General features: G+C 33.4%; 4 protein-coding genes and 1 long non-coding RNA gene across 7 annotated transcripts in view; 2 read left to right on the forward strand and 3 right to left on the reverse strand.

The window, feature by feature from the left end:
• The first annotated feature begins 749 nt into the window (after positions 1–749).
• On the forward strand, positions 750–4,192 carry LOC137000150 (maltase 2-like). The gene is made up of 8 exons (XM_067356061.1): positions 750–927; positions 1,138–1,325; positions 1,476–1,745; positions 2,191–2,433; positions 2,528–2,710; positions 3,040–3,295; positions 3,379–3,718; positions 3,934–4,192. The coding sequence occupies exons 1-8, from the start codon at positions 771–773 to the stop codon at positions 4,079–4,081; spliced, it is 1,785 nt and encodes a 594-aa protein (XP_067212162.1). The 5' UTR covers positions 750–770; the 3' UTR covers positions 4,082–4,192.
• A 672-nt stretch (positions 4,193–4,864) lies between these two features.
• LOC105678131 (uncharacterized protein KIAA0513) lies at positions 4,865–14,942 on the forward strand. Of its 2 annotated transcripts, XM_012377210.2 has the most exons (10): positions 4,865–5,025; positions 9,083–9,357; positions 9,947–10,230; positions 10,398–10,439; positions 12,182–12,283; positions 12,385–12,545; positions 12,675–12,861; positions 13,150–13,372; positions 13,542–13,636; positions 13,709–14,942. In XM_012377210.2, exons 2-10 carry the CDS (start codon positions 9,086–9,088, stop codon positions 13,771–13,773), a joined length of 1,431 nt encoding a protein of 476 aa, XP_012232633.1. In that variant the 5' UTR covers positions 4,865–5,025; positions 9,083–9,085; the 3' UTR covers positions 13,774–14,942. The 2 variants fall into 2 exon arrangements, with proteins under 2 accessions (XP_012232633.1, XP_012232634.1); XM_012377211.2 differs by lacking the exon at positions 10,398–10,439.
• Positions 8,891–9,953, reverse strand: LOC105678132 (uncharacterized). Its single transcript, XR_001101663.2, has 3 exons — positions 9,740–9,953; positions 9,386–9,598; positions 8,891–9,308 (listed from the first exon to the last, which is right to left on the reverse strand). It is a non-coding gene; the product is annotated as an uncharacterized lncRNA (long non-coding RNA).
• A 2-nt stretch (positions 14,943–14,944) lies between the features above and the next one.
• Positions 14,945–17,969, reverse strand: LOC105678097 (uncharacterized). 2 transcript variants are annotated; one of them, XM_067356070.1, is made up of 6 exons: positions 17,576–17,969; positions 17,398–17,518; positions 16,924–17,075; positions 16,440–16,589; positions 15,282–16,361; positions 14,945–15,214 (listed from the first exon to the last, which is right to left on the reverse strand). In XM_067356070.1, the coding sequence occupies exons 1-5, from the start codon at positions 17,663–17,665 to the stop codon at positions 15,303–15,305; spliced, it is 1,572 nt and encodes a 523-aa protein (XP_067212171.1). In that variant the 5' UTR covers positions 17,666–17,969; the 3' UTR covers positions 14,945–15,214; positions 15,282–15,302. The 2 variants fall into 2 exon arrangements, with proteins under 2 accessions (XP_067212171.1, XP_012232560.2); XM_012377137.2 differs by having other exon boundaries at positions 14,945–16,361.
• A 148-nt stretch (positions 17,970–18,117) lies between these two features.
• The window catches only part of LOC105678130 (LON peptidase N-terminal domain and RING finger protein 3), a 39,155-nt gene continuing 33,775 nt past the window's right edge, over positions 18,118–23,497 (reverse strand). Inside the window, exons 8-9 of the mRNA XM_012377209.2 lie at positions 23,168–23,375; positions 18,118–22,839 (exon numbers count right to left, since the gene is read on the reverse strand). Coding sequence (XP_012232632.1) covers positions 22,477–22,839; positions 23,168–23,375 — 571 coding nt within the window. The 3' untranslated portion in view covers positions 18,118–22,476. The remainder of the gene's footprint in view (positions 22,840–23,167; positions 23,376–23,497) is intronic.

The raw sequence follows: 23,497 nt of genomic DNA on the forward strand, positions 1-23,497 counted from the left end.
AATTACAAAGTAAATATTAAAAAAAATTTTTTAATATCCCATTTTTCTCAAAAACCTGACGTGATGGACATTTTTTGCTGACGAATTCAAATTCAGCGGCCAAAATTACCTAGGAAATCACTACTCTGTTTTTTGTATCTTTTAGGATCCTTAATTTTGCAGGCCTGTGTAATCAGTACGGATGCATCATTGGATAAATATGCCACAATTTTTATATAACGCATGCTACAATTATGTATCAAAGATGCGTCGAAATGTCTACCTGGGTAATGTTTTATAATTATTATATTTTTTACTGTTTGTATTATCACATAAACAACGTCTTATCACTGCATGTTAATTTGTTGATTACAAAGCTATATCTGCTTTGAAACTTACTTGTAACAGATTTACACGTGGAGCAAATTGTGGAAAAAACCGATATATGCCATATAATTATAGCAAGGTAAAATTTAAGAGGGAGTGTTTTGCTTTAACATGATTCGTTTTTGCAACATCGGGTGACTTAATAATAACTTCAAAATATCATTAACATAGATTATATGTCCTACTATCATTAATTTTGTGTTTTTCCATAACCGATAACCATTTGTCCCACTGATTATCACGATGGAAAAATCAAAACAGTTGTCACAGTCATAATTATCAATTTTCAGAATTGTGTCAAGATAGCGTAACTCATTAAGCACGATCGGTAGGAGTGTGGCTGATTTTTCTGCCGCTAATACATATATAAATAATTTTGGGATTCAACAAGTGCAAACGGCAACATGTTGTCGGCGGCGCGTTTGTGCGTTCTTTTGCTCGTTGCGAGCACTGCTTTTGCTGAGATCACAAATAAAAACTGGTGGCAAAACACCGTTTTTTACCAGATTTATCCGAGGAGTCTGAAAGATTCAAATGCCGACGGCGTGGGCGACTTGAAAGGTAAGCGTATGCCAATCATCATTTATTGTTATACGTCATATAGTAAAGAATAATAAGTTATTATATCAATATATATACTGTTGTAAAACTCTACCTAACTAATTATATAAAAATAATTTAAATACAAAGAATTTTGAAAACTATAAAACAGTATTGATTAATTATTAGAATAATTAATTATTTAGAATTTTCTTGTGTGTCTTTTATTAGGAATAATATCAAAATTGCACTATATCGCAAGCACTGGCATTAGTGCAGTCTGGCTCTCGCCCATATATCCCAGTCCCCAGATCGACTTCGGATACGACATATCCGATTTCATTGGCATCGATCCGACTTATGGATCACTGGAAGACTTCAACACTCTTCTGCAGATCGCTAAAAAACTCGGTTTAAAAGTGCGACGGATTGCCATCTATAATAAAATTTTTCGTATTATATTGCAAATAATCTAAATTCAGAAATAAAGAATTTAGTATTATTTGCTTCATGTCGTTCTTTAAAAAACATGTCAATCTTGCAAGATCAACTTTATGTCATTTTTATAGGTAGTTCTCGATCTCGTGCCAAATCATACATCTGACAAGCATCCATGGTTCGCAAAAGCTCTTCAGGGCGACCTAAAATACAAGAACTATTACGTGTGGGCAAACGGCACGGGAGAAAACGGCACATTGCCACCTAACAATTGGATCAGCGTGTTTGGTGGTTCCGCGTGGGAATATTCCCCTGAAGTCGGTGAATGGTATCTTCATCAATTTGCTAAAGAACAGCCCGACTTAGATTATTACAATCCGGAGGTGCGAGAGGAAATGGAAGTGAGTAAATGTTGTATTTGGCAGAGACTGCCGATAGAATTTATAAAAATTATGTAACAATATATAATTAATTATTCAATTTCTTAATTAACACGTTTTTTTTAGGAAGTGATTAGATTAAGACATAAATCTAAAGACATAAATCTTTGATTTTAACTGCAATAATTATATGCAATTACAGGAAAGATATACAAGAATAGATTATACAATTTTCATAAATTGCATTAATAAATGTTACTAATATTACTAGCATAATTAAGTAATAGTTTTTATAATTTTTAACATAAATTTAACGCACGTTACGTATTTTGTTATATAAATTTGTGCAAGTGTAAATTTCTAAATACAAGAAACATTCATCAGAAATTACGAGTACATAAGAATATTTTATTGCAGCATTAGACTTATTCTTATGACTTTCAATGAACTTTTTGAATGTTTATAGAACGTCTTGAAATTCTGGCTGGACAGGGGTATAGACGGATTCCGCGTCGATTCCACTCCGTACATGTACGAAGACAAAGAATTGCGAGATGAACCTTTGTCTCACAAACCTGGCACTACACCAAGTGATTACACGTATTTGATTCACAGTTACACCACGGATCTTATAGAGACCTATGAATTATTTGGATCTTGGCGAAAATACCTGGATGACTATGCCGATCAACACAATCAGGATCAAAAGGTAAATTAAACTATTTTTCCATTTTTGTTCTTTTTTTAAAATTATTTTTTTGTGTCGTATCTTCATGCGTGATGTAAAATGCGTTTTTTTTCAGTTACTGGTGATGGAGGCGTATACCAATTTCAAGAACACCACATTATATTATAAATATGGCGCGCTGCCATTTAATTTTCAGTTTGTCATAAATTTAAATAAAACTTCGACCGCGCCAGAATACAAAGAATCTATAGATCTTTGGATAAATGCATTGCCGAAGGATGAAGTAGCTAATTGGGTGGTACGTGTTTCATTATCGATGCGAATCTCTTGTGTTCGAATTGATTTTTTCGTATTTTTTCTTCTGACGTTCATCAAGTTTTTCAATTACTCTAATTGCAGTTAAAAAGTTTTAGATTTTATAAATATTATTTATGCAATAAACACCATATGTGTTGCACTATATTTATAAATGTAAATATTTCTTTTTCATTCAGATTAATTCAAAGAAGAATTTCTTTATTTGTATAAGATGTGTCAAGTTTTTCAAAGTGTTAAAAAGTCTGTTATTTATATGATAATAAAAGATTTTTTACAGATGAAGTCAAAGTGTAATATGCATTCTTTTAGATGGGAAATCACGACAATCCACGCGTCTTTTCTCGTTATCCCGGCAGAGGGGATCAAATGACCATGTTATCTATGATCTTACCGGGTTTGGCGGTAACGTATAACGGCGACGAAATCGGCATGGTGGACAAAAGAGACATATCGTGGGAGGACACACTAGATCCTCAGGCGTGTATTGCGGGCAAAGAAAGATATCAAGCCGTGTCACGCGATCCTGAACGTACGCCATTCCAATGGGACGCGACAAAGAATGCAGGTAGAGAACACGTTCGAATACATGGTGTTTAATAATAGTAATTAATATATTTATAAATCTTGATTAATTACTTGTTACAATAGGATTTAGCACGGCAAATACGACGTGGCTTCCAGTAAACGAAAATTACAAAGAGTTAAATTTGGCGAATCAACTAAGAGCTAGGACATCGCACTACAAGACCTACAAAACTTTAGCGCTGATGCATCGATTTGATCCAGCTCTCACCAAAGGAAGTTATAGATCGTTCACTACAAACAATGATACCGTTCTCGGTGTGGTACGAAAACATGGCAAACGATATGTGGTGCTTTTAATTAATTTCAGCGACGACGAAAGCCAACTCGTCGATTTGCATGATCAAAAACTTCCACATGTTCTCGAGGTCAAGACCTCCAGTTTAAATTCTGGCGTGAAAGATAGGTATGTGATTTTTTAATATTGTTTAATTTTTTAAACATGAATAATTAGATAATAGAGTCAAATTTACAGTTAAAAAACTTAAAACTTTTTAATAATCTAATTATAAAAAATATTTAGACTTATAATCGTGTAAATACACTACTTCACAGAAATTAGGGAACACTTTTCGCACGTGCTGTATGACATATAATAATTCACCTTTGTATCTTTTGCAGAACTAAGGTTTACTCGAATAATATTGATTTACCTGCTAAAGCTGCTGTAGTATACACAACAGGTGATAATGGACACCATGGACACCATGGACATGATAATGGTGGACACCATGGACACCATGGTGAACACCATGAACACCATTATTAAGGATTGAAGTACTACTTTGGTTGCTTTTATGGATTATAATTTTTTCTGCGATAAAAATAAACAATGAATATAATAAATGAAATAAGAATAAATAAATTTAATTAATTATAACTTGTGTAAATTTATTTCCACACAAATTTATACCATAGTTAAGCATTTAAATAACTTAAATAATAAATAAAATATTGCTATATTTTATGTATAATAATTATCTTGCTAAAAATAATATATTATTAGCACTAAGTTGCATACTTATTTGTTTGATGTTTGTGGTAGCACTTTTTAATTGGGAATTGATTTATATTTTAATAAAAGGAAATCTGAATAAAGATTGATGTTTCATTAATTGGAACGCTTTCTGTTGTATCATTGTATGGACATCAGCACATCTACTAGTTTATATTGATCTGCTTATTTTTCCATATTGTTATATAGATAAATTCTGTTGCAATAATTTTTGTAAATGTCTAAAATTTGCCGTATTAAAGTTTTTATTTTATCCATATTGTTAATATACTAAACATTTACATCAAATTGTATATAAAAATTATTCTTGCAGCGAAAATTTTTCAACAAAACGTATTTTATTCAATTATGCTCATCCGATTATGTATATTTAATTGATTTTGTCGGATAATTTATGATGAGCTGGCATAATATCGACTGCTAGTATACGATAATAAATTCCACCACGGTCGAAATTAATTAGCACGCCGGTAAATCGAGACGTTGTATTGATCGCAATAAACGCATGCGCGTTCATTAATCCGATCGCGTACTGGAGGGGTAATGCAACGCTACGTGCGAATAGTCTTCGAGGCAGATGCAGAGCCTGCGATAGTGCAAGTCTATAGTAGTATGTCAAGAGCAGTGTCGCACGTGTTCACGAACATTTGGCGAGGTTGACAGTGATCATCCTTGATCCCGGGCATCATTCTTGCACGGTACTTGTCTTGAAGAATACATTGAAATTCGATTGATTAACTCGCGACGAGAGTGCAGTGTGTTTCGACAGCTGCAAACTCATCTTCTAATTTATCCATTTATTTACTATCTTGTTTTTTATAACTTTTAGGAGCATTTATAAGTCTTTAAAGTGTTATCAGAATATCTTTTATCGTAAATAATGCAAGGTAATTTGGAAAAAATAACACGAGCATCGCCTGTTTTAACAGCTGCATTTGTAATCACTTGACGACTGCAGCTGGTTCACTGTTTTAAAGTATTGTATTTTATTTACTAGTGCTGTCTATTCTTAATTTTATTTTTGTCTTTGTAATAACGCGGAGAAAAGAATTATTTTTCAATCGAATAAGTAGAAGAAACTGTCAGTGAAATTTGTGATTATATATATATATATATATATTATCGTTAATTTTGCAACTGATATTTTTAAACGAATTAACGATGTAAACGAATTAAAGACTGTTGACTTGTGTTTCGTGACATAATATCTTTTATACGTATAAAAATCGCGTACATATTACGTCTTGTGTTTTGCTGATAACAGAGTCGATAACGTGCGACATGGCGAAAGTCGTACATTAGTGTCACATAATCACAACTCGTGTCCTTCAATTTTTGACATAAATTATGATAAAAATATTATCATATTCTGCATCATAATTATATGATCGTTATAATATGTAAGCATTTGTTTTAATCTAACATAATTCTAAGGTACAGATTATCAAGCAACAATTATTTGATTATATTATTAACGCAAAAACTGAACAAATATTAACGTCATATGCAATAGTTTAAAAAAATTAAATTATATATGTTTTAAGTGTTTTATTATATGTAACTATTGTTGCGTGTTATTATAAATATGTTTCTAATTTGTAGATAAAAATTCAGCTAAGAGTATGCAGCTCAGAAAATGGAAAATGTTGCAGAATGATTTTTTTTTCAAAATATAAACAAAGAAGGATGCACGAAATTACAGTCAAAATAGCGTATTGTCGATAAAAATCTCGTTAATTTGATTTTTTAAGCGACATTACTTGTGTTTCCCGTTTGATACTTTTAGTATTACTTTGCATACGGAATACATAAATTATTTTGTGTTGATAATAAAGCGCTCACCAAACAATAGCAAAACATCATTTGTCATGCTAAAGACAGTCACGACACATTTTTCTAATTCGACGATTCGTTAACGCATAATTCCAAGTGACAAATCGAATTTATGATATTTTCACCTGTAGTTTATTTTTGATTTGCTCACATATGATGCGAGGAATCTTTCGTAAACGTTAAAAAAAATATTTTTCTTTTTCGTCTTTCCCCTTCTCTCTTTCTCTTTCATCAAAAACACTTCGGAATGTCCATACTCAAATACGTATGTATAATGCGGAGCTGCATAACACTGCATTGCAGTTGTGTTCCGCTGTGAAATACAATCGTCCACATGCTCTACTAGATCGTTTTATTTCTGTCGAACTTGTTGAATATAATGAATTCTCATTATTATTTGTTTGCTATTCGCTGTCTGCTTACCAATCGTTAAACCTTTTAAAGGTTTGCGCTACTTCGAATTGCAATTACAAATTGCATACCAATGGCTATTTCACGTTAGCCATAATATGCGATGACCAAACTAACAGTTTGATTTGTGCGCATTTTAATATCTAATTATTAATTTTATATTACTCTTTGATTAAAGTGATTTGCTTTTGTGATAATTAATTTATAGCCTTCTCTGCAAAATTAATTAAACAATCGTATAATCACATTTTAGATACTGCGTTTTATTCTTGACGTGAATTCTGTGTGATATTCGTGCTTCCACCTTCGCATCGTTCACATTAATCGGAAATTCTCGCGGCGTCAAATTTACCGTAGATATGTGGACGTAATCGATGATCTATCTTTAGCACCGCGAAGAGAGCTTTGTTTTGCGCGGCAACGTCCGGCAGTTCTCCATTGCACATTTATCTTTCACGTAATTATGCTAATTAGATGTACACTATTGAACTCTTTATATCCTAAAATAATAATATTCTATAAATAACGGTATAAGATATTCATTGGTTGTTGAAAAACTTAAAAAAACTTTGAAAATTTGATTGAAATTATATGTGTTACAAGTAAAATGTATAGAAATATATAAAATTCCTGATAAGGAAAACAGTGAGACTAAAGTGAAAATGTTTTATCAAATATTCACATCCTCAGCGGTCAAGAATATAACATGCGGTAAAGGAAATCCGCCTCGATATCTTTTGCGGTCACCATGAGATACAATTGTAAAGATCTGCTTGTTGTTAATCTAATTTATCTAGCTAACAACGAGCGATTGTTAAGATATCAATAATCCAATCTGTGCAAATTAATTATTATTAATTAAACTTTTTTTCCATCAAATAAAATAGATATTACAAAATTTTGAGTATCACTTTTATTATCTATTTATACGCGACATCATTTTGCTAGTTCGGAGACTCAAAGGCGTCAAATAAACCGTCTGAAAAATTCTACGCCAAGAAAAAAAGTAGAGCACGATATAAATGGAATGCCCTTTCTTAGTGAAATGTCGCTTTTTCTTCTTTTTGGTGTAAAATATAAAAAGCAATAACCCGCATGCAACGTGATGCAATGTGATTGCGCGAAACACATTTAGATGTCTATTATGATTATGTCGCTGATGGATCGATTGATAACTATTGTATTTCTATTGACGTGGATACTCTTTTGAAACGTTTGTTCAATCTCCATGGAAATGTGTGACTAATAGAAGCTTAAACCGATTAATCGTCAATGGTTTGATTTTTTTTTTTACAGTAGAGTTGACACATACATGTAAATTTTTCATGCAATACAAAAAACAGATTACAAAATAATATATTCAGCAACTAGCCTCAAAATTTCAACATTATTTTCAATCAGTTTTTCAATTTCAATTTTTTTCCGCTTTTCACTGCGATTCATTGTCATCGTTTTATGCGTAACGCGTATATGCGCACATAGATGCGTAGGCGACCGCGGTGACCTATATACATGGAATATGAAGCTTACGTTTCTTATCTGAGATTACTTTCAACCTTACTCATTTTGCAGGGACTATATTGAGCTTACGATCGACGCAGTAGGTCGCGACATTGCAAATTACTTTGCTGAAACAGCGGAACGCGCAATCGGCATTCGCTACTTCAGCGAATTAGAAACCCTTTCAGAGTCGGCAGTCGAGCGAGGTCTGTCAAAAGTGAAATCTTATTGTCAGTATTTTTTTTTCTTTTTTTTTTCATTAGAACTGTATAACGCGATGCTTTATTGTATTGCTATTTTTAATTTTGATTTAATAATTTAAAAATATGCAAAGCTAACAGAAAAATTTTAAGATATACTTTTTGTTTTTAGAACATTTTGTAGTTTCTGTATTATTAAAAGTTTATTCTACTCTATTTATATATAATTTGACTCGATTTTTGTACATTGTTTTTATGTACATGTAAGTAATTGCAAATTTGCAATAATATAATTTTTATCTATGAAATTCGTTTTTCAGGGATATAGCAGTTTTCATTTTCTACATTTGCGCGATATGAAAACTTTTATAATAATACTAGTGAAATATATATATCGTGTCGCGTACAAGCTTTAAAAGACAAAAAAATAGTGTCAGAAGCTTAACAATAGCTTGACAATATATTCTATATGTTATCAGTTCGGGATTTAGCTATATGCGTCACAAAACACTCGTTGCTTTAATTAAAATTGCAAATACATTTATGATAAATATTTTTAAATATATGTTTCGAAATATGCAGCACGTATTAATTCCCACCAGATGTTACACGCCAACCAACATCTTAATGTGTAATCTTTATTTTCTTTTATATTTACATTCCTTGCATGTTATTATGACACCAGATACTAATCGATGAGTGAACAAACAACTGATTATCTCGGTGGAAGAGGCGCCACTGATAATCCTGCTGATGACTTTTGGATGTACAGGTGTTCGCGGATTAATTGCGACCCATGTGTTTGTTGCAGAACATGGTGGACGTTACAACGGCACTGCCGTCGAACGGAGGCGGGTCGTTAATTGGACGCACCAGAGGTGCTCTCAGATCCGTGCGCTCTGCTCTGGGAGGAAGCGGGGAGTATCTTCAGGGCCTAGGGAACAGAATAGGATCCGCTCTCAGTAGCAGTTTGGAGGAAAGCGAACTGACCACAACCCCATCTTCGCCGCCGTCGTCGCCGCAAGCACCGCCGCAGACTGTCAAGCCGGAGGAACAATTAGCACGGCGAAAACTCAGACTTCCGAAGTGAGCACACATTTGATATTCAAGATACCTGTGATAATTAACGCTGGGAATATATATTCTACGTTAGGGATGCAGATACTAGGATGTTGTAACAGTAAACTTGGCAATGTTGTTCTGCAGAATACTAATGAGGTTCCCCATTCTCTGAACTAGCAATTTCTCGCTGCTCGCGAATTGGTATGAGCTTCTTTGAATATCATTTGCATAAATTTCATCTGGATATCGCCTCTTGATTTTATCGCTACAAATATTTCCAAGCAATGTTTAAAAAGCTGTGAACTTTCAAAAGTTTTCAACGTCATATTCGTTAAACACGTTACGTTTCTATATTTAGCTTTAAATTATTCTACACGATATAAATATGTTAGTTTATTTAACTTACGTATGCGTCAGTCAGAATATAGTGTATGCCTGCGTACACAATGTTGCACTAAACGGTCCTGCAATGTAAATTTTAATGGTATGCGCAACGAGCGATTAACACGTCGCGTCCACAATAGTACGAGCTTGTACCTGTTGCGAAAGATAATATTGTAATGTTTGCTTCTCATGAATATTTGCGCCTCAACACACAATATCTCGTTGGTAGGTTCGGCGTGGGATTATCTTACGAGGACTACGAGGCGATAGCGCGGCACAAATTGGAGCGGCAGGGCAGCGCGAATCTTTCCAGAACGCGCAAGTATCCGCCCGGGATGACTTACGAAGAAATAGCGTCTTCGCGATCGGCCTCGAGCAAGAAGCAGGAAAGCCGGGCGGAGCAGGACGACATCAGTCCCGATCGGGACAGCCAGGAAAGTATAGAGCCTCTTCAGGAGCAAGACATCAAAGCGAGTGGACCCGATCCTTATGAGAAATTGAATTACAAAGCAGGTGATTAGCCATCGCTTTCAATTATCCGCGACAGACGTCGAAGTTAACGACTTTCTTCGTCTTCTTTGACGACGGCTATCTTTCTCTCGCTCGCAATTGTCGCAATCATGCAGTTATCGAGATTCGGATGGAAATAATGTGCTGTGTTCTTCTTTCTTTTCACGAAGCGAGGGCACCGACCCGCTATCAGACGGTTGTTTTCCGTTTAGGTAAATGTAACAGCCAGTCAATGTCGACTGCTCCTGTGATTTCACCCGCGAGTCTTCTCTCAGTGTACTACACGTAGGGATGCTTCAGTTTAAAGCATCGAGACTTTTCAAACGTATATGAAGTGTCAGACTCGATATTTGATTGTTTTCTCGAGAGGTAATATCTGCAATATTTCTGTTAAAAAAAAAGAGAATAAAATCAATGCAATCGATAATCAATGTGGTTTGTAAAATATATGAAATTTCTCATATATTAGCTGCTGTAGAAAATTGTTAATGTCTTTAGTAATAATAAAATATAAATGAAACGTCTAACTTAACGTTCTGCTTGAATACTTCTCTTTGAATATTGAGAAGTGACAAACGTGAAAGTAATTATTAATACTTAAAATCTATGCTCTCATTCAAACAAAGTCTCGATACTTTGATGCTATCGTAAGCATACCTTATCACATACCTGAGTTTCCGACCTGGACTCCTTCCGCTAGATGTGATTAGCGAATACTAGAGCAATCAATATGTTCGCGTAACAAGGTGCTCGAATATCCGAGAAACGGCTCCGATAAACCCTCGCGCAGTTTGATTTGGAAATATTGATTTTCGTAATGAAAGATACACAGCGAAAGTCTCAAGTTGAATTTAGAATTGATTAAAATTTGTTTTAACTTCCTTCCATTTCAATAAATTAGAACTTAATCGCTTCAATGTTTGAATAAGGAAAAAAATGTGAACAGGAATTTGAAGCTTGATACTCGTATATTCGAACACGCCGAAACACTTGCCGTATTTTTTTTTTTTTGCCAGATATTGCATCCTGTTGGTAAAAATGTTGTTACCTGTGTATATGTGTGTGTATACTATCACGCGACTTGCCTATGCACCCCGATTGCATCCATGTGTATTCCCAACAAGGGACCGTTCACACTTTTCTACGTGGATGGAAAAAGTTCAACTATGTGATAGTAGTAGTTTCCCGCGATAGACAGCCACATTTATCATCAGCTGACGCCGACATATCCGTTGTTTTTGCAACATCGCGCAGATTATCGCACAATTAACAAGGACGTAGATAAAGTGTGTAGTGAAGTAAATTCGCGAATATATAAACACGCAACGTTCAGCACCATACATAATAATGATGGATATTCGCCGAGCGCCGTTGCATTTCTTTTCCATACTTCATATAGATTATTTTACAAATTTCCGCGAAACATAAGTGAAAATTTTGCATTTGGCGAAACACAACAAACAGTTTTAGAAAAGTAATTGTAGTTAGAATGAAATATTCAACTTCCACATAACATTCATATTACAATACGCATTGAAATCGATTGATAATTGGATCTCAATTAATCCTTTACGAATCTATATTAATTTCAATAAATAATCATTTTATTAATTTTGGATAAAAAGCTTGTTTATTACATTTCAAAGTTTAGATAAAAAGCTTGTATATTATATTTCAGATAATTTTTTTTGGAAACATGTGGATTTTGCTCATAATACTCATTTGTAATCAGTGTCGGAGTGTTCGTATAATTACGCAAGAGTGGTTAACATTTTGTTGCATAGTCTAGTGATATTGTTGTTTGTTTGTTTTCATCCCGTGAGTTATTAGATTAGATTCAATTGCAAGTTTAGATGTCGTCCTTTCGAGCGTGACGTATCATTGCTTGTCGCGTTAATTACAACTGCGCGAAAAGCTACGTCTAATGTTTAACGGAAGACGTGCTTTATTTTAGACATGCCTTGTAGCAGTGGTTCTACGAGCGATCAAGACGGATATGGACCCAGCACCAGCCTGGATTCTAACATGGACGGTCGCAGAATGTGGCAGAGATCAGGTATCGGTTTTAATTTTGATACTCGTGCAATTTTCAAAGTGATTTAAGCTATCTAAAAATGAAAAATACAAAAAGTATTACGATTAATTAAATTATTGCAGGATCATCGGGTTCTGTTCAGTCCTGGGCTTCGAGCTTATCAGCTGATAGCCAGTCGGAGGAGGCAGCCGCGGATTTCATGAAAACTTTCGTACCTCTGCTATTCGACGCGCCTAACAGTATCGACCAGGAGCAAAAGGCCAATTTTGGACAAATGGTTCTGGTATGTATTTTAAAAAATATATGTAATAAATACATAATCTCTCAAGCAATAATAATAAAGATTTAAGACACATTAAATTACAATATTGTCTATTTTGACATTCGATTCAGTGTAATAATGAATTTGCAGACGGAATCGGGAAGAATATGGTTCTCCAGAGTAGTGAATGCGAGAAGAGCGCGCGCGTGTGTTACAGAAGCTTCGTTCTATTCCTTGGCTCAACATTTTGCAGTCGCGTTATTCGAATGTCATGAAGCGGACGACTTTGCGCCTGCTAAAAGTCTCATGAACATGTGCTTTACTTTTTATCACGAAGGTAACCAAACATTTTTCATGACAAGTTATGTGAAACTTTAAAAATTGTTAAGCCCAGATAATAATTTTAGAATAATATAGAAATATTGTAAAATAGAGACTTTATATTAATTTATAATAGGTATTAAAATTTTATGTTAATTTAGGTATTTATGATATTAAACTATCAACCTTCAGCGTACCTATCAATTTTTTATTTTGTTAATTTCAAATTGTTAGTTTGATCATAATTTATTAAATGCATTGCACATTTTCAATTAAGTAGATTTATCTCAATGTATGTTTTTAGTGGAAGTTCCTGGGTTAGAGCCATATCGTGAATATCTGTATACACATTTACGCGTTCAACCGATATGGACATCCATGAGATTTTGGACGGCCGCTTTCTTCGACGCGGTTCAATGTGAACGTGCGTCAAGACCAGTACCACCTCGACCAAAATCTTTAGATCAGCAAAGCATTGCCGCCGAAGATCGCAAGTTTCAAGCAAACATTGTCTTTGGACAGTTAGGGTACGTATTTTTGGACAAATGATCCTGGTATGTTTAAAAAAGTACATAATGAATACATAATCTCTCAAACAATAATAATAAAGATTTAGGACACATTAAATTACAACATGCGATTTATATTTCAACATCTAATTATTTGATTTCTAATTTCACTTGATGATTTTTCTAGGACCTTTACTTGCAATATGCATGCTTTCGGCCTGTCACGAGCTTTATGCACAGAGTTCCTCCGGAAACAATGTATTATCGCGAATTTAACCAAAGGTAATTATTCACAGTATGATTCCTTTTCGGACTAGGATTTGAAATAATTGTTTCCCCATCTCGATTTTGCAGAACAAGAGAAGATGCTGCGAGACAATATAGATCGGATGTTTGACGAGACCGAGCCATGGAGGTAGTTTAGTTTAAGCGAGATAAAATCGACTTCGGAAATCATTTTAAGGAAGTAATTCAGTATTTCTTCTTAACAATGTTTCCGACAAAATCGAATTGGTTTTGGACGCCGAAAAAGCGGCGAGGTCAATTAATTGCGTTAATGTTGTTGATGTAAATTGATATCTGCTGAATCATTCGACATTGGACACGTCAACTCCGAAGATGCAAACACTGCGCCTTAAATCGCGAAGAATGTGTTGTGTCTTGCTAATAATAGATTTGTGTTTCTCATACGAAATATTTTGAGAAATTCACATTAAGAAATTAATCCTAATAATGCTAACAGAAATGAGGAAAAGTTAAACTTTGAAATTTGTTTTCGACAATCTCAAATTTTGGAACAAAATGTTAAATTTCACATTGCGATGATAAAGTTAAGGAGAAATGACAATAAGTTTGAAAATGGAACTGCATTATTGGCAGTTCATTCGAAATGAGGTTTATTGAGTGCAATTTACTATAATATGAAGAATGAAAGGGAAGAAATGATCTTATTAATAAATAGCATCTGATTCGTGTTTTCACGATCTGATTTGTGATTCTCAATATGTAAAGATTTATTTTATAAAATTTCCAATTAACAATTTATACAAGCATTTCAATTCTTATTTCACAGTTTATGCGACTATTTATAATTTTGTTTGCTATATGTGTTATTGTAAAATTTATTAAAATAAAATAGTTTTCACATATTGAGAATCAGCGGTAAAATAAAGGTAAAATTAGCAGTTCATCTTGCTCTTTTTACAGTCTAAAATTAGTGACTATAAGACAAAAAAAAGACGAATTATAAACAGATACTATTTCATATATTCATCGCATTCTTCCTGCATAAAGCAAAAAAAAAAATGTATAAATTCTCATGCGTTATATGTATAACTTTGCGTTAATTTAGTGATTTCTAACTTTGAAGATTATCATGCAATCCGATATGCGTTTTGCATTCCGATATTTTATTATCATGCATCATGCAATGTGTAAATAATTTAAAGGAAAAAGCTTGTACGACACACATATCATCAAATGCAAATCCATGCTATATTTTATTTTATATATGTCTATCTGCGATATCTGCCAATATGAAATGATAACCGCAGCAAATATTAAACTAAATAAAGGAACTTGCACGAAATATATAGAAAAATGTCTTTTAATAAAATTTCTTCAATTCTTTGTATATTGTAGATTTTTTTGTAAAATTAAAAAATATTAATTTTTGTTGAAGTTATGAAACAAGTTGGCTCGGGTATGTCATATCTTTAGGGCGTTACAGAACATAAAACGTGGCTCTAGAATTAATTTTTCGAAGCAATCTTAGAATTTTTTGCAGGGACATTCTTCTTATCTTCATCTTTCAAGCTCTTTGATGCGTCTCTTTTTAATAGAAAAGTTTCTTAATAGTTCCTACAAAAAAATGTCTTTTAATTGTTGATCATTCTAAAACTAAAAGATTTATGACTTAAAAACTTACCTCCCCTAAATTTTACAACTTCTACCGAGTTTCGGAGAACGTTGAATTGCTTCGACTCCAATTTAAGGATTTTCGGAGTTCTTCCCGAGCTTTCACATATTTCTCGGCCAATGATAAAGTTTTATTATCCTTTCTTGATAAGAGTTTTTCATTGTGCATCAAGGACTCGCTGGATTCGCTTTCACTAAACGACTCAGATTTTTCTGAAAGCTTTTCAAGAGTTTCGCCTCGAGTCATCCTGTTGGAAAAGTCATTCGCGATGAAGTCGCTTCGGGAAGGTTTGAGTTGTTGCAATTTGTCAAAGTTGAGAATTTTATTGTTCATTCTCGAAGCGTCCTTTGTTGCATCTGATTGCTGCATGTAATTAAAGTCATAATTAAATATGCTCCGTGGACTACGAATGTTCTTCAAACTCGCTTCAATTAAGTCAGCCAGATCAAAATTGCCGTCTCCGACGATAAAAGATTTGTTCGCTAACTCTTCAGCGGTGTTAAATATTTCACACTTCGTCGTGGCTACCTTTTCAGGCTTGGTCTTCGTTTTCGATCGAGTCTTACGATGTGAGCTCTGTGCTAAATTTGAGGAAGACTTAGTATTTTTAATAGTGTTTTTAGAAAAAGAGTGCGTTTTCGGCGCAATCGGTTTCGATTTGCCTTCTTGCAATTTTGCGTTAATGCTATTTGTTTTATGTTTTTCCAATTTATCGTGCTGCTTGTCAATACTTTCGTCGCACTTGTTAGAAATGCTTTTCGTCTCTTGTTTCGTTCTCATCTTCGATGCGATAAGATCTTCCTTCTGGACGCTCTTTTCATTTGTGTTGAATTCAGGGACAGCATTTTTTACATTTCTCTTTTTCGGAAGCAATTTCTCATTTTTTGTATTTACGCGAACTCGAGTATCGGACGTCGTTTTGGAAAGTGGGATGGTTATCAGATCTGCGTTGGAAGATTCCGAATGTTTCTTCGCCATGACGTTACTAGTCGAGGCTGTCTTCGAGACAGCTTTTAATGCGCCGCTCGATGATGATTTGTCAATTTTCAAATCATTTGTAAATTTAGTCAACGACTGAATTCGGAGATCCTGAAAAATAAATAATCTGCCTGTAAACACAAATTGTAAGTACTATTATTTATTATTAAGTGCTTTTGTTTACTATACCTTTTTATTTTTTAGAGACATCTGGATTTGTCTGTCTTTATATAGATGCTTCCAACCGTAGACTTTAGCCTTTTGTCTTTCTTCGAGGTTGACTCTGGTTTCTTTGTCTCTCTCATAAAGTATTTGCCAGACTGAATCGGCGTTGAAGATCTGAAAAATTACAATCTGTAATGTAGAATAAAAACATGTTATCTATAATAAACTTTTACCTATCTCTATATTTTTTTGTATTTTATCCATCTTGCTTATCAATTTAATGTTAAAATTTTAAAAATGTATTGATAGAATTAATTTAAAATGATTAAATTAAGTGATACATTCTGTATTTTGCATATATGTATTATATAAAATACGGTAACAATGAGTAAATTAATTTTATCAGTAAAATCGAATCTTTTTGTTTATCAAGTTATCTGCCATTGTTAAAAAAATAAAATCAAAGCAAAAATTAAGTTATCATTAACTTCATTAATATTCTTTTTACCTCATAGGCGACATGCGATAACGAAGATAACTTGACAATATCCGTGTACGTCAAATATCTTGTTATTTTTCCGATTAAAGATTTTGGTAAAGTCAAAAGGGTATTTAGGTTCCCTTCAGTAATATTTTTCACGTACTTTAACAGATGTTCACCTGCAATGTTAGAAATTGCACTTTAGTGAAATTATTAAAAGAATTCAAAAATTACTTTTTAAACAAACTCTAAATTTTTCCAAATTCTTCATCATCTATGACATTATATAATTTTATTTTTGCATAATATGCCGGGAAAATACATTTGCATAAAAACATTATCACTTGTCCCATTACGATATAAATGATAATAATAACCACAAGTATAAATTTCTTACCTTATACACTTATTTTTAATTAACGGAAGAAAATGATTAAAAAAAATATGAAACAGATTCTTCTGATAGAATTAATCATTTTTTTTGAAAGCTAAATATCTCACCAAATGCGTGACATATTTTATCCTGCAAAGATTTTTCTTGACCGAATTCGGCGAATTTAACTCTATGTACGATTGGTGCTTTGTGAGGACCGTGAGAGATTCTCCATAAGTGTAGAATTACCTGATAAATATAAATAGGTTAGTAAAGAAAAGCAAACAGCATCAATTTCATCAGCACCTCGTCTTGAAGAACTTTCAGGCTATAATAATCCCTGCTAGGCGGAGATCCAACTGAATACTTTATCAAGTATTCAAGTTTATTGTTCATGCTCGACGTAACCTTGTCGAGAAAATTTGATCTGAACACCGCAGCTGACTGGATTCACTTGATGCAGAAATTGATGTGTATATCGAATCGAAACATTCAGAATGAAATGTTCACGTAGTCTGCATCGTCAATCATTTACTTTAGTTCGATAAAGAAAACAAAATTGGGATAATATAGATAGATTTTATAATAATTAATTTTATAAGATAATTTTGTTTCAATTTTTGCTCCAAAATGAGCACGCAGTCTGCGAACAAAAAATTAAGAAATATAATCTAAATTTAATTTAAAATTAAAATTGGATTAAAATAGAATATGATAAAAATCTCTTTTTTAAATATTACTACAATTTCTTTTTCCGTTTAATATAATGTTTCGATGCAACAAAAAATGAAGATAATGGAAAAATCAAGGTAGGCATCGCTTTCGCAGAGAAGAATTTGTAGACAGAATTTGACTTTGTGATATTTTATTACAATTTATTCCATATGAAGAGATGAAGATAAATATAGAAATGTTGAAGTAAAAATGGAAAGTCGTGTGGCATTACGTATAGTAGTTGTAACGTAGCAATAACAATATACAAGATAGGCTATATAGTAATATCACAATGCATGATTCACAATTTCGTAAAAGTCTAGAGAATAGAATATAAATCTAGATAGAGGATGTCCTTCATTAAATTGTCGCAAAGACGAACGGAGTGTACGTACGCGTTATATCGATTGTTTTAAAAAACTTTCTATCGTATCTTTTATTTTATACTTTCGCGAATGGACGTACTCGAGGTACAATAATTCGTAGCGTCGTCATTATTATCATGCAAAGCAATTTATACAAGTGGATGTAACCATCACGTTGACAATATTTGGTCAGCAATAAGAGAACTTGTTCATTGTGTTTAATATAAGTTTTCAAATTCGAAGATTTATGCGGCTTATCCGAATACTATAGATTCAAAATCAAACTGCCAATTATTGCTAACTTTATAACGCAAATATTTATGGATATCTCTTGTAATAATGAGATATTATTATAATTAAATTGGTAAGTAATAACAACATTTATAATTGTTAAATTTAAAAAAAAAAAAATTCTGTTCAGATTAAACAGATTGCAGATTAAAAAATAATTTTTCAATATGTTTCTCTGCTGAAAAATGACGCAACATTTCAAGTAGAAAAATGTTTTAAAAAGACAATTTCAGCTGGATAATAAATTTATACTTATTGATTCATTTGAAAGAGCTAATAGAGGAATGAGGTACTTTTCATCCTGGAAAAATTCGGTTAGTTACATATTATGTAAACTAGTATCACAAATATGCCCAACATTTACAAAAAATTATTCCAATATGTACGATGAGTAAAGTATTCTAAATAAACTTGATGTCTTATTACACAAGATGTTTTATAATGTTCGTCCAAACGCTCGTGTATAGGTAGAGCGTGATAAACCGAAAAGTTATTTATCGTTTTGCAATTGTCGCAATAATTGAGATATTCAAAAGAACGAATGATAGCGCGTTGCGCGTGGCTTGATCGTGGGCTGCACGATTTGGGTAGATCAGCAGCGTATCGCACGGCAATGAAAAACAATAGAGAGGAATAACACGCGAGCAATGAGCGGGCAGAAACGGCGCGTGAGGCTGGATCTTGTTATTTTTCGTTGCGATACGCCGCTGGCCTACCCGGATCGTGCAGCGATTTAGCCGCGCGCAACGCGCTATCATTCGCCAATCCTTTTTGTCGTGTTTTCTTTTTCAAATATTCCCCTTTTCGACTAGACTCTTTAAATGATTTATTGCGATAATAATAACGACACGCTACCTATGTTTCTCACGAATACTTGATTGCGCAATTGATATGACGTTTCTAGCTCCTCAGGCGATTGTTGCATCTCGACGGTACGAAAAGCCGCGTGAAAATAAATTATTATGTGCTAGCATAATCAAAAAGTCTTACCTAAGAAAAACGTAAGAAATAAATCTAAGCGGTATAAAAAGATTTCGGGATTTCGGGCCGCGGGACACGCGAACCAATCGTCGTTGTGTAAATTCTGCACGGCGATCATCAGTCCGATCCGGAAAATTCCCGTGATCCACGGTCGTGCAACGATGTCGAAGAGACGAAAAGAATCTCGTTTTCGTCCGAGAATATTTACGCTTGTCCAAATATACTCAAATACACTTCGAAATATCAAACTTCTTTCTACAATCGTACTTGCGTAATTGTAGAATGATTGTACCGGCAGCCTCGTGAAACGTTCGTAGAGCGATTGCACCAATAAATGTATACAAATGTGTCGCAGTGTACACGTTGTATGTGGCATTATATTGCAAATTGATAGTAAAAAAAATCTTTCAATAACGCTAATAATTTTTGTCATGATATCTTAGAAACATCCATTTGACGAAGGATAAATGATAGAAATTTACGTATGAGCTTTACTTTTCTTATATCATTTAACATTTTTGTTCAAGTTTTTAAAGAAACTGAGAGAAAAGAGAAAAAGTAGATTATTGTTCTAATAAAATGTGGAACAATAGGCGTTCTCACAGTTATAAGATAGAGTTACATATGCTAATGCGCACATATTGAGATTTTATAACAGAAATGATAGATGTAGATAGTTTGTGTCGTTATCAGAATTTTGAAAGGATGAGTTCTGATTATATTAACGATAAGTAAAAGTATAATTTCTATGCACAAGCGTTTACTTCGCGTTATGAGCATTTTCACTGACAAGATAAATTTTTGTTTGGTGCATTCGCTTACGAATTTTCGTGCACGAGATTTTGATGCATTTACGTGAAACGGAAGCGAGCTCCTTAACATGCATGTGGCATATGAAATATTAGTTATCGAAACATTAAACAATGCATATTTTCTTAATGGAAATTTAACGAGATTTTTTAGAATTATAAATTATATATATAAACTAATTGCAGAAAATAATCCCGATCGAAATTAATTCGAAACATGATTGCAGTTTTAGCAAAATAAAAATTGTCATTATCCGACTAATAATGTAAAAATCATTTAATGCACGTGCATTATATCGAGATGAGAATCTCGTTAAACTTTATATTCGGTCCGCTATGTGTTACATTTGAATATTATTTATGTACTTTGACACAGTAAAATGTTTTAAGCGGGACGGCTTACTTCCGATTGTCACGTGTATGCTTTCGAATGTGTATACATAAATATGTGTGTATACATATACATATATATATAGATATACATAATATATATTCATATAATATTTTGGAAGAACAGATTTGCACATTGCGATAGCGCGAAGAGGATTGAAACGCCTTATCGAGAAAACATGATGTCTTATAGTCTCTCAGATATGTTATTGAGCACCACTATGATCCAAATTTTTATTAAATTTAGAATTGACGCTACTCTTTCGTATCGCAATTCCAGAACATAAACAGGAAACTATCACATGTAATCATATTAATATGATTTAACACAAAATAGCAAAATAGCGTATTGTATAATATGTTGCGTAAAAACAAATAATGCACAAGTTAATGTTTTAGATTACAATATAACCACAATAATAATTATTATTGTTATATTCTAATATGTAAGTGAACTCCTTTTTGTCGTTTCGTCGATAAGGCGCTCAGCGGATTTAACGAGCACGGTGCAAAGTGCTCGGATTGGAAGTTAACTTACAAGGAAATATTTTGAAGTGTTACTCGCCAATTTGGATGGGTTTTAGATATATTAGAGGACAGCTCAAAATAAGAAATATTATTTTTCTAATAAGTACTTTTGCGCGCATTTGAGGATTGAGTTTTTTGAAAATGTATTTTTTAAATATTGCATTTTCTTTGTAAATTTGAATTTCTTCTTGAGACAACGATTAAATTCTCTCTTTAACAAATTCAAATGTATATAAATATATAATTGAATAGTTATATATAATTATAAGTTATAATTGAATTTGTATATAATTAAATTATAATACTTTATAACATTGCGTTTTCGGGAAATAAGCTGAAAACGCTCCATGTTATATCTAATTTATAACCATAACTATCTAACAATAATTTTTTGTTTTCTTTTTTGCGTTATTCCATAACATCTCCAAAATCCATTAAAATTTTGGTAAATAACACCTGTAAAAATTTATTTATTAGACCTAAGAAAAGAGAAAAAGAGTCGCTCGAAACCCTCCGCTGAACAAAATTGAGGGACAGATGTGTTTACGAATCGATTGACCCAATTTTCTTACGGGACATCCCAAGAGTTTATACGTCCTATTTTGTACGTCGAGTGAAGTCAAAGGGTCAAACGAAAATCACATCGCGGAGGCAACGGACGAGAGATCAACGTAGAAAAAAGATTCGATCGACTACAGGTATTTATAGTTTAAAGAGTAAATAAAACAAATGTCTTTCTGTGACTTGAACGCAGAGAAACTTTGTGTTTTGCATCAGATTGCAATAAGGTCAAAGCTATAGAATTATAAATGCAATTGTCAAATTAAAAATGAACGAGTACAAATGGGACGTCCATTCAGTTTTTAAAATTTAAACTCAAAAAATTTGACATTGCGTTTTAACCGATTCTACATATAACACATATATCAAAGCTTGTCTGATTGAATAATTGAAGAATTATTTATAATTTTATTTTTTCAATCTTTAAATGTCTCGTGAATTTATTAATTATTTTATTATATTTTGCAATTTAGAGTTCGCAAAATGCAATAGATAAATTTTTGCCCATTTCCAAGCCACAGAATGACATTGGTTGCTTCCAAGAGTATCGAGACGCATTCGTTGCATTCTACGATTGTTGAATGACCGACATCGCCGTCTCCGTGATTGCTCTTCCGTCTCTACAGATGCTCGACGATGTCGTCGTCTGTTCGGAAGGAGCGGCCGCGACCGTCGGCTGTCTCTGCTCCATGTGATCGAGGGTCTTCTCGATAGCTCGCAACCGCTTCTCCAGACTGGTGGTACCCAGAATGCCCACCTGCAATTGCGGTCCCAGCGGTAGAATTGCGAGCAACCACCACGCCCACGACGGACCGTCCGGCAGACGCGACCAGTCTTCTTCTGTATCCGGCATGCGTCCAAACACCCGTTGAATTTCGGATTTCTGAGAGATCGGCACTGTATCCCACCACCTTCGGCCTTTCGCTCGTACCTGTGATGTAATGGGAATACGTAATGGTAAATCGTCGAAATTATAACTGTTCTCTTATGAATTCCACCTTATTATGTAAAAAATAAAATTTATTTCCATTTTTTTTTTCCAAATGTAGTCTCGCAAATGAGGATAAAAATGCGAATGAAGTGAAGAGAAGTTTGAAAGATTAAAATAATGTCACAATTTCGTAATTGAACGAAATGCGCAGTGAGAGATATTTAAAATCACCGAATTGACATTTTTGATAGAAATAAAAAATTGCACACAATTTTTCGCATTCTGAAAATTTATTTTGTTATATATTCAACTTTATGCAATAACTTACTTTGTCGTGAAGTTCCAGGAGATTCAATAATTGATCCTCTGGTACGACGGTGTCCCTGAGAAATTCCACCTGTGCCGTGTCGTAACCGTCCTTTTCTCCTCCGGAAAGTACCCTAAATCTTCTACCACCGACCGTGCTAAGAATACTACAGCCATCTTTGAGCAATACTCGATCTCGAATGTCCAAAATAGTGCCGTATTCCGCGTATCTAAAATTATTATGTTTAATTATTACTTAACTTAATTGCTAGTCACCTTTTTATAACTACATGTCTTTTAGACATAATTACAATTTTTATTGATTTAAATCGCAAATCAATTTAGTGCAAAT

Source organism: Linepithema humile, chromosome 5 (genome assembly GCF_040581485.1).
Source record: "Linepithema humile isolate Giens D197 chromosome 5, Lhum_UNIL_v1.0, whole genome shotgun sequence".
In the NCBI taxonomy this organism is placed as follows: Eukaryota; Metazoa; Arthropoda; class Insecta; order Hymenoptera; family Formicidae; genus Linepithema; species Linepithema humile.